Raw genomic sequence first — 14,778 nt, forward strand, 5'->3', positions numbered from 1 at the left:
TGAAAACCATAGCAGGGATGCCGAAGCAGATGCAGGGAGAGCAGAGTGCTTGGGATGGAGGTGGTGAGAAATGGCTGGGCTCTGGATATACTTTGAGTGTAAAGCCCCAAAAAACCACAACACTGTAGTGATGGATTAGACACATGGCATGAGAGAAAGAGGGCGCTAGGGATGATGTCAGTTTTGCTGGTATTGCATTTATTGAGATGGAGAGCCAATTAGGGAGGGAAAATCAGAAATTTGGCTTTGGACATAAGGTTTAAAATAGTTATTAGTCCAAAGCAGCAGAATAAGCACAGGTATGACCCGCTATCTCTCTTGAGATACTATGAAAATGATGGTAAAGGACCATAAATACGTAGTGAGAAGAGAATGAGATAGGTCACTACGAGATGACATATTTAAATAAGTTTGCAGAAGAAAATGAGGAGAGTGCATGATGGAACAGAGTCTAGGTTCCATAGAAAACATAGCCAACAAGTCACTGACCCATTCTGAATCAGTGGACAGAGGCCCCAGACTTGAGAACTACCAGCCCAGCAGGATAGGGAGCAGGACTTGGGAGTGGAAAGAAGGGCAAGGAATTAAAGGAATAGGGACAAAACTATCAGCCCCTCCTCCTCCTCTTGCTCTGCATCTAGAATAATTGATAACCAATTACTTCCCAGACCAAAAAGCTGAGGGTTTTTTTGTTTTTTTTTTTTTTTGTGGAAGTGAGCAAATTATTAGAAAAGAGTCATGGTAGCCAGCATTAGAGTCAAGCACCCAGAGTAAAGCTCTTCTCATTCTAGAATTTATGGATACCGCACTGTAGTGGCTGGCACCCACATGCTTACCCAAAAGAGAGGTCTGCAAGCTGGTAAATCCAACTCACATACTCAGAGCTCCCAGTTGGCCCCTCTCTTGTCCCCAGTCTAAAATGTGAACTAGCACACTATTGATTGATGAAGGAAGCCAAGATGGACAAAATAAGAAATGATGACAGAAGATGTGGGGATAATTCAAGGAACAAATAATTAAACAAAAAATTAAAACAGAAACTATCTTCAGAGAGAATTTCAAATATATCACATTCATAAGATAAGAACAAGGTGCTCTGAAAAATAGGTAACAAAAAGAAAGTGGATTTTTTTGGAAATCAAAAAAAAGATAATGAAACAAAAGCCAGATTCTACATAACTGTTGTAAGAGATGAAGGAAATCTCCCAGAATGGGGAACCAGGAAGAAAACAAACAAGGAAACGTGAAAGACAAAAAAACGACAATAAGAGAGAAAAGATAAGGGGCACCTGGCTGGCTCAGTGGGAGGAGCATGGGACTCTTGACCTCCAGGTTGTGAGTCTGAGCCCCATGTTGGGTGCAGAGAGCACTAAAAAAAAGAGAGAGAAAAGGTAAGAGATACAGGCACAATCAACCTAAAGAGTTCAAGAGAAAAGGAGAAAACAGAGAGGAAATATGAAAGACATAATACAAAAAAACATATAAGAGCCAAAGACGGGTGCTGTCTTCAAGTTTAAACACAATGTATAGGAATGAACTAGGTTCAGGCAATACAAGTAGGAAACTGGAGGATATTATATACATGTAAAAGGCTTAAATTTCTTCTCTCCAACAGAAAAGATAAATGTATAAGAAAAGTATTATCCAAATATAAGCCATGCTAAAAGCATGCAGGATTTTCAACAACTAAAGGAGCAGCCCAAAAAGGATGTATGTTATTGTGGTATTAGGAATGCTCCCTTTTGAAAGCCATGTGGTTCTTGGTGTTGGAACTGTAACAATCAGAGTCTAATATATGACCCTGCAGAAAATTATATTTGCATTTTTGTAATCATGTAAATTTTTATTTTATAGGTTTTAAACTTTTAGAATCAATTTATATGCACGTACTTGAAGTCAATTATAGATCCTGGACAAGATAAAAACGTTTCAACTTTGATCATTTTAAAAGTAAATTTAAGCTAACAGGAGTTGGAGGTAAAGGATTGGCAAGTAAATGTCCTCCTGTCACAGAGAAGTCAAGTGATACTGACTTTAATTGGTGGATTAAGAAATGGTTTCAGTTATGTTGCTTGAGATAGTCAAGGTGTCTGGGAAGAAAGACCAGTGGTGACAGTTCTATCAGTAGGAAGGAGAAGGGGCAGACAGGAGATGGGATAGGAGATCAGAGCTGGATATTGATAGCTAAATTTTAAAATCGATCACTCCAGAGAAAGCAGTACAAACAGATTATTTAGAAATATGGAATTCACACCCAGGAATTTAAGAATAGAAATGCTGAGAATAGTTGTCAAGAAGCAGAACCAGAGTAGGACTATCAAAAGCAATCATTGCTTTTTCTTTATAGCCCCTCTGGACAATTTTTTTGAAAATCTATGTATGATTTTCTTTGATAAATAATAATTTTTTAGATTGCTACCATTCACTAAGCTTGTATTGTGGCTCTCACTGATCTAAACATTCAATATGGACTATCTCCCTTAATTGTCACAATGGCCTGTGAAATAAGTCCTATGATTTCCTCCTTTTTATAAGGCAAATGAATATTGGACAGGTTAAAAAACTTGCCCAAGACGGTTCTGTCAGGCAGGGGTTACGTTTGGCCTTGAGTAATAGAAAACCAAACTAAACAGTAGCTTAGATAAATTAAGGATTTTTTACTTGTTTGCATCTTGTTTGCTTTTTTTTTCTTTCTTTTCCTCATGTAGCAGGAAGCTTAAAGTTAGGAGTTTCTGGCATTGACTCAGTGACTCAAAGATAACAAGGCTGAGACCCTTTAATTCCCATGGCCATTTCCTCATAGATCAAGAGGACTCTGCAGCTCCAGCCATCACATGTGTGGTCCCAACAGCAAAAAGAACTGAGCCTCTATATCAGAAACCACATTTTCCTCTCAGACTTCTGCTACCATGTGATTCTTTGTGTGTCACATTGCCACCCTAGCTGCTGGAGTTGTTGGAAGATGCAGATTTTTTCAGTTATTATATATTGTTGGCCTGAATAATGTCAGGTTTCAGTGAGGAGAGAAAAAGAAAATGGATATTAGGTAGTACTGAGCAGTGGGTCCCACACTGAACAGTGGGTCCCACGGCTGGAAAATAGCAGAATGGTGTCTGAAATCCAGTAAGGTTTATTTTTAAATAAACTAGCAAAAGCATCAATAATATGAGGGCCAGTAAGAATCATTACATAAACTAATGACAGTGTTTTAATTTTAAATTAGAAGACAAGCATAAGATATTCAAGATTCGCCCTTCCGAAGGCAGTGAGAAAATGAGCATAAGAGAGAAATTGGAGCCACAGCAAAGAGTAGTTCTCCCAGTGGCGGAAGGGCTAACAGGATAGAGTCCTTACCAAGGTCCAAATACCCCTGCATTTAAAGGGAAAGAATCCAGCTTGTAAAACAATTTAAAACAAAGATGGGGGACATAATAACAGTATTTAAAACAAATTGACTTCCAAATGAGAGAATTATATTTTAGCAGAATTCCATAGGTTAAGTTATAACTTAATGAGGAAGTACCTGTGTGTAGGTTACTAATCACATTTCAAGGAATGCAGTTTTAATTTTGTCAGATTTCATGTAATGGATAAGCAGCACCACTTTACTCCCAAGAAATTATGATGGCTCCTTTTATTCCACTTGATATACATCTTACCAAAGAAATTAGCTGGATTTTTTTTCTTTAAATTTTTCTTTCACTTGATCTGCTCAACCGGAGTTACTTTTTAAACAATAAACGATGCTATCAATTATAATTACAGGCCCTGCTTACATACACTTACTGTCTATAGAATGCAGCACTCCAGTGGATTCAAACCAAAGTACTCATTAGCATTGACACTGTTAGGCTTAGAAGACATAATAGCAAGTGTTTTCATAAAAGTGACATGAGGCTTTTGGAAAGAACAATTTCAAGAATATGGCGGGTTGACATGAAAGCTGTGAAAAGAAACCTTTAGGGGTTTCATATGAGGGCACTCTATCAACATTTTCTCAGCTGTACAAATGAGCGATGAGTCAGTCAACTAGCTGGGGGGAGGGGAGTGTCCCTCAGCTGACGCTCAAAGCACATTTGAGATTCACAGTGGTAGAGCTGAAAACCTCTCATCTTGAGAACTTAGCCAGAGCAAACATCTTCCTCTTTTCTTCCATACTGCACCACAGATGCTGCTCTTTTCAGAGGCTTGACTCTTTTCTCTTTGAAGAACTCTGTTAATATTCATTTTAACTTGGTTTCACCTCATTAAATTTCTCCCATGGAGCAGGGGAAGGTCAAGAGCGGTTGGAAGAAGACTAGGGCTATACTATACCTGTTACCTCCCAAAATGTGAATCCTTGCACTTCCACGTCTTGTAAATTGCACTTTCAAGCATGTGAAATCTTCCTTAGATCATCGGGGTACTATGTACTACAGCAATGCTTCACTTATTGGAAAGGCGCAAGAGTTCTTCAGAATATAGCCCAAAGTATAAAGCAAAGCATACAGCATGTAGATGCCCTAAGTCCTAACCCTAAAGCTTCCGTACTTTCCTAATTGGAGAGCCTCCTCAGCCCAATGTGTACATGGTACTCTGAGTACTTACAGCCTATTCCAGCATAGTTCAAATTACAATAAGAAATGTGTCAAGTGATTATCCAAATCCCTGTAGCCGAGAATGGTGATTGAATACTTATAACAATGAGGAAGACATAAAACTTAATTTCAAAAGGCCTTAATTGTAAGGCATGGATATAATTCTCTTTCATTGACACATTCATTCATTCATGAAGTCAACTCAAGTCAAAAGTGTGGATTTATTGCCCATTTTGTAAAAAGAATGGGATGCAGAACTATGAGATCTCACACAAGACATGAACCACATGTATCCTTTTCTTCCACCTGCTTTTTTCCACAGTACTCCTGTGAATGAATATATATAGTGTTTTTATTCTCTTCCATTCTTCTGCTCACTGCTTCTCCCCAAGTTCCAATGATTTGGTCTCCTGTATACTGCTAGGTTCTTACCTGACTAGTCTGTTCTAGATTGGTCTACAATCGGAGACCTTTGCCAGTATTTTTCATACTGAAAGTGAGGTCATCAGACTATCTCTGGTGGTGAGAGGGGCCATGGTGCCTATGGGAATGAAGCTGATCAGTAGCAAAAAGAATGCCACCAAGTAGGACAGAGCAATGAAAAAGACAATCCCATTGGCTTTTAGGTCCCAAGTTCTTGATATCTTGTATTACACCTTTTTTTTTCTGCAATTTGCTCAATTTTTCCTTCAATTACAGGAAATTTCCAGTGTCCCTGAGAAATTCTCCTATTGCCCAGGCTAGTTCGAGTTGTGCTTTTGTCAATTATAGCTTAAAGGGATTTTAATCACATAGTCTTTTGGAAATAATTATGCACCTTTCCTTGATATTATGTCATTTGAGTGATATAATTTTCTAGTGTTCAAGTAGTGATAATACTGGGTTCCTTATATGCTTTCTGGTTTTTGTTTTGGTAACTATATTTTATATGACAACCATTTCTCTCTGAGTATGAGATGAACATTTTGACTATAAAATGTAAGACCTTCACTGCCACCCAAAGCAGACACAGTACCAAAAATTTTACCAAAATTCTAAATGCTCTATGTAGTATCATAAATGCAGTGACTTCTCCAACAGTCCTTTCTGCTTTTAATGAAAGTCTTTATAACTCATAGACCATCTTTCACCATGAAAAGACTCTTTACTGTACCGTTAAGACAAATGCTCAGTGAGATGAATTCTGATGCATGCCAGTAGGTGAGAGAAATGTGCTCAGCCAGGCAATGCAACTCTGAATGAGAAGCACAATGTTCCTTCTTACTCAAATCCCAAACCATTACCCGCTTATGAGTGGAGGTGATGGGAATGACACTGTTATCACTGGTGGCAGTAGAGGTTTGCCCAAAAAATGAAAAATAAATAGACGGCTATTTAAAATTGTTGGGACCTTCATATGTGCCAGATATATTAACGTGTCTTATATAATCTATTGTTTATTCCAGAAACCTTTTGAAAATTAATACAGTAGCTTGAGAAATTGAGGCTTCCAAATCAGACAATACCTTGGAAATACCTGCTTTGAGATTATTCTCATTTGTCACTCCTTTTACTTTATTAGGGTAACCACGGACTCCTATTTTCTACATATATTCAGTATTCCTTTAAGAATATTTTTCTTTTCCAAAGAACTCACTGCACGAAGACATGTTTTAGAGGGCAGAGGCCACATTCTGCCTTTTCTCTGTCACTCCAGCTGCTTGGCATCAGGTCACAGCCACAATCTGGGTGGGTGCCTTGCATGCCACGATGCCCCGGGTGCCATTTATTACATGCAGCCACTGTGTGGCACTTTGTTTCCCTCAATAGGAATGATACTGACCACCGTCCTCTACTTGAGCTCAAACCTCAAACAAAAACTCTCCCCTTTTTAAAGAAAATAAGCACAAATACCCTAAAAGAAAAATGTGTTAAGAATGTTAACAGGAAATTTGCAGAAAAGAAAAAGTGGAACAGCCCCCAACATATATAAAATGATCCTCAACTATGCTGGTAAGTCACGGATGCCTATTAAGACCACTGCTAGGTCCCACATTGCATCCATCAGGTTTGTCAATGTTTTCTGTAAGTCTGATAATGGCAAGTGTTTTTGAGAATGTGGTAAAATGCAAGCTCTCCTACACTACCAATGGGAACTTAGTGTCCTTCCCACTTTGGTGAGCAAGTATCAGCATCAGATACTGATGAAGATACATTGATTCTAAGCATTCATGATATTCACCCTAGAGAATCTCCCGGATGTGACTTAAGGCAATAGGAAATACATTTATGCAAACCAGACTTTCTGAAGGAAGAAGCCATAAATGTTCATCAATAAAATAATGCATTAGTAAATTATACATTCCTATAGTGGAATAACATAATAGTTAAAATTAATTAGACCCACATACAGAAGCAGGGATACATTTAAAGGTATAACATTGGTTGCAAATAGTCATTGGCCAAAAATGCATACAGTGTGGTATGATTTATGTATTATTTTAAATATACAGGGATCCATCCATACCAGGGGCCAGCAGACTTCTTTCTGTAAAAGGCAGATAGTAAATACATTGCCCTTTTGGCTCTCTTGCAACTACTCATCTGCCATTATAGTGTGAAAGCAGCCAAGAACAGTATGTAAATGAACAAGCGTAGTTGTACTTCAATAAAACTTTATTTACAAAAACAGGTGACGGGCTGGATTTAACCCTTAGTTTGCTGAACCCTGATCTATACCACATGAAAGTAGATATGGTATTGATATCTACCTTTCAGGATAGAACCTGCTTCTGGAGAAAGAGAGAGGAATGGGATCAGGGAGAAGCATTCTGCACACAGCATAGAATTAATCTGCACTGCAACATCCTAAGGATTTATTTTTTAAAAAAAGTACTAAAGTAAATATGGCACGATGTGAACATTTATTACGTTTTGATCTGTGTTAGGTACACTATCCTCTGTATTTCTATGTGTAAGAGAAACACATCATACCGAAAGGACAGAAAGGTAAAATAAAGACATTAAAATATTAAAGGTAACATAAATCAGCACAATGGGAAGGAGAAACATCTGCAGGAACGCTATTTCTCCCAGAAGACTCTGTCTTTGTCTGTACACCCCTTGCAGTGACAAGTTAAGCCAAGAAGTTAAGAGGTGTGAATGCCAATGGGAGAAATTTCTCTCTGTTCTCAGAGCTAGCCATCATGGTTGAACTGCTGCATGAGTTGCATTTGGATCTCGGGTAAGGGTCGAGCATGTTGTGATTGGATCTCTCTTTACATTGTTTAAAGCACGTGTGAATAGAAATTGTGACCTACCTCTATTAAAGTTCCAAGACGTTAGACCTGCATTTTGTGACTGACCTCACCTCTCTCTCCATCTTATCTCCTCTAACGTCATCCTTATAGCATGTTTTAAGGTGTTTACTTCATAGACTCCATAGTTTGCTTCATCATCCTAGTACAGCAGTAAGGTGTATAGATTCCAGTGGCAAATGTCCTGGGTTCAAATCTCAGGTGTGCCTATAATGAGCTGTGTGACCTTATGCCAGTTAATGAATGCCTCTGTGCCTCAGCTTTCTCATTTATCCAAAGGGGGTGGTAGTAACAGAATTTATCTCATAAAGTAGTTGTGAGGATTCAATGAGTTCGTTATTTGCCAAATGCCTAAAAGAACAATGACTAGCCCCTAGTAAGTGCTGAGTCCATGTTTTATACAGAATACAGTTAAGTGGATTTACTTATCTTTTTTATCTTGTTGAACTGTGTCAGCCACCCCAAAATTTTCTAGAACAAAATGACAAGAGTGCACAGTATCTGAGAGTACAGGGTTTAGAGCCAGTGAAACCAGTGAATTAATCCCAAATTGTGACTTTTATCAGCTCTGAGAGTATAAATAAGTTTTATAAGTGCTTTGAAACTTGGAATCCTCCTCTGTAAAATGAGGCTAATAACAGTGCCTACCTCCTAAAGAATTATTGTAAGAACTAATGAAGTGATCGGATGCAAAGTACTTGGGTCAGTGCATAGTAAACACTCAAACAAATACCTCTGAGAGTAATTGACAATTGTGAAACAATTGTTGGTGGTATTAAGCAAACACATACATCCTGTGCCAAGAACGGTGGAACTGAAATGGCTTTAGAAATAAAAGTGTGTTCACTTTGCGACCAGGTAGGAGAACTTGGTATCTATAATGGTGTCAAGCCTGGCATCTCAGTAAGTCCCCCAGAACCCCCATGTAGTGAGGGAATTGCAGAAACAGTCTTGCTGATGTTAAGACACAAACACGTGCAATTAAACTCCAGATGAAATTCCATGGAGGCTGACCTTCATGATCTGTTCTTTCTCATTCAGGTCTCTGTGGTCCCCTGTATGAGAAAAAGTTGACCATAAGACAGAAAATGTCAGTTAAGAAGCTTCAGGGTTGAAATAGTATGAGCAGAGCCAAACTTAGTGGCCATCATCAGAACGTTGTCTATCAAAATAGAAAAACCAACCCTCCAGATTGAAATCAGAAGCTGTCCTTCCAGTACCAAACTCACCAGGGCCCAGCATTGGATGTATGAGAACCCTGCCAGGGCAGGATCGGTCTATCCTCCAGCAAAGCATACGCCGTAATCTCAGGATGAGCCAAGGCTGCTTTAAGTGCCTTTGGCCACAGCTTTTTAGCTATGTTGTTCTTAATGCAGCTGTGAGAGCCTTTTGGTTATTCTCAAACAAATAACCCAAATAAGTTCTTTATTTGCTTGGGGCTCAAGCAGACAGAGATTAGAATAATGTTTCCTACACCGGGTCCTGGCACCCATTGCTACTCAACATGCTATTCCTGGCCCAGCGGTATGCTCAAACAAATGTTAATATGCATAAAAAATACAAGGGTTTCTTGAAAAATACGTGGATTCTGAATCTGAAGATCTGGTGTGGAGCTTAAAGTCCTTCATTTCTACCAAATTTTCCATCAGTGCTGCAGGTCTAGTCTAGAACCTTGCTGCTCCTAGCATGGTTCAGCAGACTGTGTTTGGGATGCACATTCTCTGTTCCCTCTCCAGACTTCCTGAATCAGCATCTGCATTTCAGCAAGACCCTCTTCCTCTCTTGTGGACATGAAAGTTTCAGAAGCACTTCTCTAGAACATATGGAATCTATACCCTCAAGCCTTTGGTTGCACAATGTAGCTACTTCTGGTACCCAAAAGTCCTGAAATATGTTATCCTTCTATAGCCAGCTCTACAGTGCTCTGCCCGTGTCCCTTCCAGTCCTTTTCCACTTTCATACACAGATGCTTTCATTTCCAATAGCCAGGACTCTCGTCTCCTTGTGGGCTGTTCCCTCTGGATGTGGAACCCCCTTTGCCTACTATCAAGGAAACCAGGAAGTGCCTGGGGATTTCCATGCTCTCCAGCAGCCCTTAACCAAGACTAAAGGCATGGGGATTGCCACACTCCAGCTCCCTTGTTCTTCATCAAAAACTCAACTTTGACGTGTGATCTATATCAAGATGGAGAAAGCCAAACTTACCATCTGCCTTCTTCCTTCTTCCTTCAACCCTTCTACCCCCTTCCCAGTCCTGCTCAGTCGCCTAGAAAACCCTTCATAATAAACCCATTCTTCATAAATCCTCGTCTCTGGGTCTGCTTCTGGGGAAACCAAAGTAAGACACATGCTGTTTTAGCTCATTGGGATATAGACTGAGACCAGTACACAACCAAGAGTTGGGTGATTTCTAAAGTTCCCTTGGTCACTGCGTTAGTCCCTGAATCTTTGATGTAGCCTGGGTCAGATCTTTTGAACATCTCAAAAGGCTGCAGGAAACCAGTGAATTCTAGGAATTCCACACTTGGAAATTTAAATACTCACATTCTGAGAATGTGATGAAAATAAGTTATGCTTGACTTGTTGAATAAGCTAACTGTGGCTATGTGGTAAAGGTGGCGATGATGCTGTCCTTCAGCTAGCTTTATAAAGGACCCATAAAAAGATCTAAGGATCTAGAAGAACTGCACCAACCAAAAGCTACAGCCACAGCCACCAGCTACCTGTGGCTAACTGAGTACTTGGAAGGTTGCCCATGCAAACTGAGATGGGCTGTAAATGTGAAATCCATACCTCACTTCAAAGCCTAAGCATATAAAAAGAATATAAAATATCTCCATTTTATGTTGATTACATGAATAATATTTTTGAAATAGGAGCTAAAATAAAATATATTATTAAAATTAGTTTCACCTGTTTACTTCTACTTCTTTAATGTGGCTACTAGAAAATTTTAAAACATATATCTAGCTCACATTTAAATTATATCTGTAGCTCGGACCCAGTTGAAATTTCCCCAACTCTTCATAATGCCTTCACTGTACCTATTTCTGGTGTGGAATTGGCCCCCAGTAAACATACAAAATGGTACACTGCCCTCAATTACAGATGCTTTTACCAATGCAGAAAGTTGCCATGGAGGTGGGAATGTCTAAAGTTTGACCCTTAGCTCAGAAAATATTATACCAGAAACATATTGTAAAAACCAGGGCAGTAGTTACTCTTGTTTAAAATGATCAAACTTGAGGAAATTTATTTTAAAGATGTTAAAAAGTCATTCCAATGCTTCTGTGCTTATACATAAAGATTGGTGGTCAGTTCTTTTGCTTCACTCACAATTACTCTGTGCTACATCTTCCAAGTCCTCCACCAATAGTGTATAGAGTTCAAGGCCTCCAAATTCTCTCCTAAACTGGGACAGCTTCATAATTGAGTTCCTTCTTTTTGGTTTCTCAGCTTCAACTCCATCCTCCACATGGCCACCAGATAATCTCCCGAACACGAAATCTAGCCTCAACTCTCCTCATCTTTCACCCTAAAAAAGGGCCTTCAGTAATATCGCATTTCTTGCTAAATTATCTCCGGATACCTCAACAGACTTAAATGCTCTCCATAGTCTGTCCCTAACTCTACTTTTCTCATTGCAACACCCTCTCTTTTTTCCAATTCTTATTAGACTCCTCCCCATTCCCTCTGAGTCCTACTATGTGTACTTACCACTGGTTTTTCTCCCAGTTTTCATTGCTTAGAATTCCCTCGTCCCTCCTTCAGCACTCTATACCCCAATTCCTAACTCAAATGTTACTATATTACATGATGGTATATTATCACTGCCTTAAGTCGGAGGCAAAACACAGAAGAGCAACAAAACAACAGCAGAAATAATACAATTAGATGGAAAAGCTGTGCGGGGGGCGGGGGGATGTTAATTTTGTGTCCAAAACCATCACTTAAAATGGAACTTCAACTTTTTGTGTGGATTTGCTCTTTTCCATTTTCTTGGAAGCCAAGTGAGATCAGGTGTGAGGTAGGGATAAGATTAGGAGAGTGATGTGAGGTGAGTGGTGTGAGTTAGGGATTAAGATTAAGGGAGTAGTGAGGGACTGACAGAATTGGGGGGAGGGAGAGTGTGATATTGTGACTGCAATTGGTTTCAAGAACTTTTAGAACTGTAACTAACATTTAAAGTTTCCCTTGTATAGCTGTTTTGGCTTGAGTAGTAAAGCAGGAAGATTACATCTGCAGGTGTAATCAAAATATATTTGACTTTATTTTCAACTTTTTTATAACTCTTTATCTCTTCATAATGCTAGGAAACTAGCAAAAAGTACTTGGTTACTGAAAGGCAACATGCCAGTTCCCTATCAGTAGGGATTTTTAAAAGCAGACAAAATTTTGTTTATATGCAAAGAGCATTTCCTTAGAAAGGAGCAATAATCAGGGATTTGAATTTAATTATGTAATTTTTACAAAAAAAAAAGAGAGGGAGAGAGGAAAGGAAGGAAGGAAGAGAAAGAGAGAGGAAAGGAAAGAAGGAAGGGAAGGAGGAGGGAAGGAGGGAGTGAGTCTGGGAGGAAGGAAGGAAGTAAAGAAAGACAAAAAGATTCCTTAGGCATACAAATTGAACTAATTTTCCTTCCTGGTAGCCTAGCTAAAAACATGTGTCTAATGACTAGAGAGTATTTAAGCTAATGCAAGTGTGATTTACATCTTTCAGGAATGGACAAATGAGGTTTTCAGTTTGGCAACAAACCTGCTGGCCCAAAACATGTCAAGAGATGCATTTCTGGAAAAAGCGTAAGTAGCTCTAATTTTATTACTAAGGGTGTTGCTTCTTCTGAGTCAGTTTCCTTTCTCCTTTGTGAGTCTTTTGTTTATGCTGCCCTGGCTTCTCCCATTGATAAACATAAACTTCCCTTTGGGATTTGTTAGAGAACTGATACCTCCACTGTTTGGAATTGGAAAACTTCCAAGACAGATCGCTGTTTTCCTCCGAGCTGCACGTTGGTGTTAGGCTGAGCTCCCCTGAATGTCAAACCCTTTGACACACAATAAGGAGACACGTCCAAATCCAGACAGCTGTGCTCCGAAGCAAAAATTGTTAATTTCAGAGAGCCCTCTGCTTCTTCATTTGCCTGTGTTATATCAATTATTAATCTGACAAAGAGAAAGGAGAACATACGGTACTTGATTTCTCTCAAGTCTTAGATCTCTGATAGATGCTATAATAACTTCCCTGCCTACCTAAATCAATAGGCTGATGTCCTGATTCCTGCCCCTAGACCATCACAGAAAGTGTTAGTAAGAAAAGAGAAAAAGATGTGGAGGAAAGCATAGAATGAAAAGGAGAAGGAAAGAGAAGCAAAACAGGATTACCCAATCACTCTGGAATTACACAGTCTTTCTAAAAATAATTTGACCAAGGAAAATAATGATTTTTGCCAGACGAGCAGCAAGGAAAGCTGGCTGTTTTCACTTTGGAAGCTGTGGATGGCCAGGAGGTTGGAAGCCTTGAGATCAAAACCACAAGCAGAAACATTACTAGGTGGTCCTCTATTTTATTACCTTTCTCTTTTCCCTCTTCTTCCGTAAGACATACCCATCATTCTAGACTGAAGACTCCAGCCTACATTTATTTCTCACTCTTCTGTGAATTCCTTTTACTGTTAGTACTTCATAGGTCCTCACTCACATGTTTTTTTTTTATATGATCATCTCCTCTTTAGTTTGTCACCATGAAGACCCTTCTAATGCCTCCCCCTACTCCCTTCCTTTCTTCTGTCCTTTTACTGACTTTGATCTTAGCATCCTTTATCTAACAGACATTTCTACAACATCTATTGTGCCAGGTGGTATTAGTGGAAGGGAACACTGAGATAAAGAGGACATCTTATCTGAAATGTCATATGTTATAGCTAGTAAAACCTCTGGTTGGCTAATCATTCTCTGTTGCAAATGTCCCTTTCAACAAGTGTCTCCCCATGAATAGCTGCTACGGACATTCACCTTTTGATGAATACATTATAAGCATTTCTGCTACATATACATCTAGGTGTGGGATTGATGGGTCATATGCAGTTTCCTAAAGTGGTAATCCCAATCTACACACCCCATCAGCAGCGTTAGAAATTTCTGTTGCTCTGTCTCTCTGTCCACATGTTCATAAGCAGTGGAAGAGATAAATGCAGTAGTTATACTGTCACAATCAAATACTTTGCAACGAGAATGAATAACCTACAGCTATAAGCAAAAAATGACGATGGATCTCAAAAACGTAATATTGAACGAAAGAAGCCAGACACAAAAGAATGTGATTCCGTTTATGTGAAGTGCAAAAATGGCCAAAAATAAATCTATGTTGTTTGAAGTCAGAATATTGGTTCCCTTTGTGGGCCTGGTTCTGGAAAGGGGCTCAGGAGGGGCTTCTGGGATGCTGCTAAAGGGAGAAGGTTCTATTTCTTGATCAGGGGGCCTATTGCCGAGACCTGGACAGTTTGTTAAGATGCAGCAAATGGTACATACGCGTGAGCCCTTTCTGATGTATTTTATTCTTTAATAGACAGCTTTTTAAAGATTAAATACTTGTTTTTCTGCTTCTCCAACAGCTATACTAAGCTTAAGCTGCAAGTCACTCCAGAAGGGCGCATTCCTCTCAAAAAGTAAGCTACGGGAGCATTTCCCAGTCAGTGTTCATGTTCTTTCCTCAAAGATTTGACTCCGTGCCATGGCTCTGTTTTGTTTCTCCACTGGCCCAAGTGGGAGTCTGAGAATGCATGGTAACCCCGTTCTCCCTCACGCTCCATGTTCACATCAATGCAGCCGGTTTCCTCATAGAGATTTTCCTGTGGCATCATTTTCAAGAAACAGCAAAGCAGGAAGAGGGGGGAAGGGGTGGGGGAAACTTA

The 14,778-nt window shown here is 39.4% G+C and overlaps 1 protein-coding gene across 5 annotated transcripts in view; it reads left to right on the forward strand.

The window, feature by feature from the left end:
* Window positions 1-14,778, forward strand: part of PLCB1 (phospholipase C beta 1) — a 661,698-nt gene that overhangs the window by 435,238 nt on the left and 211,682 nt on the right. For all 5 annotated transcript variants that reach the window (XM_045808882.2, XM_045808896.2, XM_045808890.2 and 2 more), the window contains 2 exons: window positions 12,591-12,670; window positions 14,479-14,532. In XM_045808882.2, coding sequence (XP_045664838.1) covers window positions 12,591-12,670; window positions 14,479-14,532 — 134 coding nt within the window. The remainder of the gene's footprint in view (window positions 1-12,590; window positions 12,671-14,478; window positions 14,533-14,778) is intronic.

The sequence above is a fragment of the Ursus americanus genome, chromosome 22 (genome assembly GCF_024610735.1).
Source record: "Ursus americanus isolate L20-20 chromosome 22, mUrsAme1.1.p, whole genome shotgun sequence".
Lineage (NCBI taxonomy): Eukaryota > Metazoa > Chordata > Mammalia > Carnivora > Ursidae > Ursus > Ursus americanus.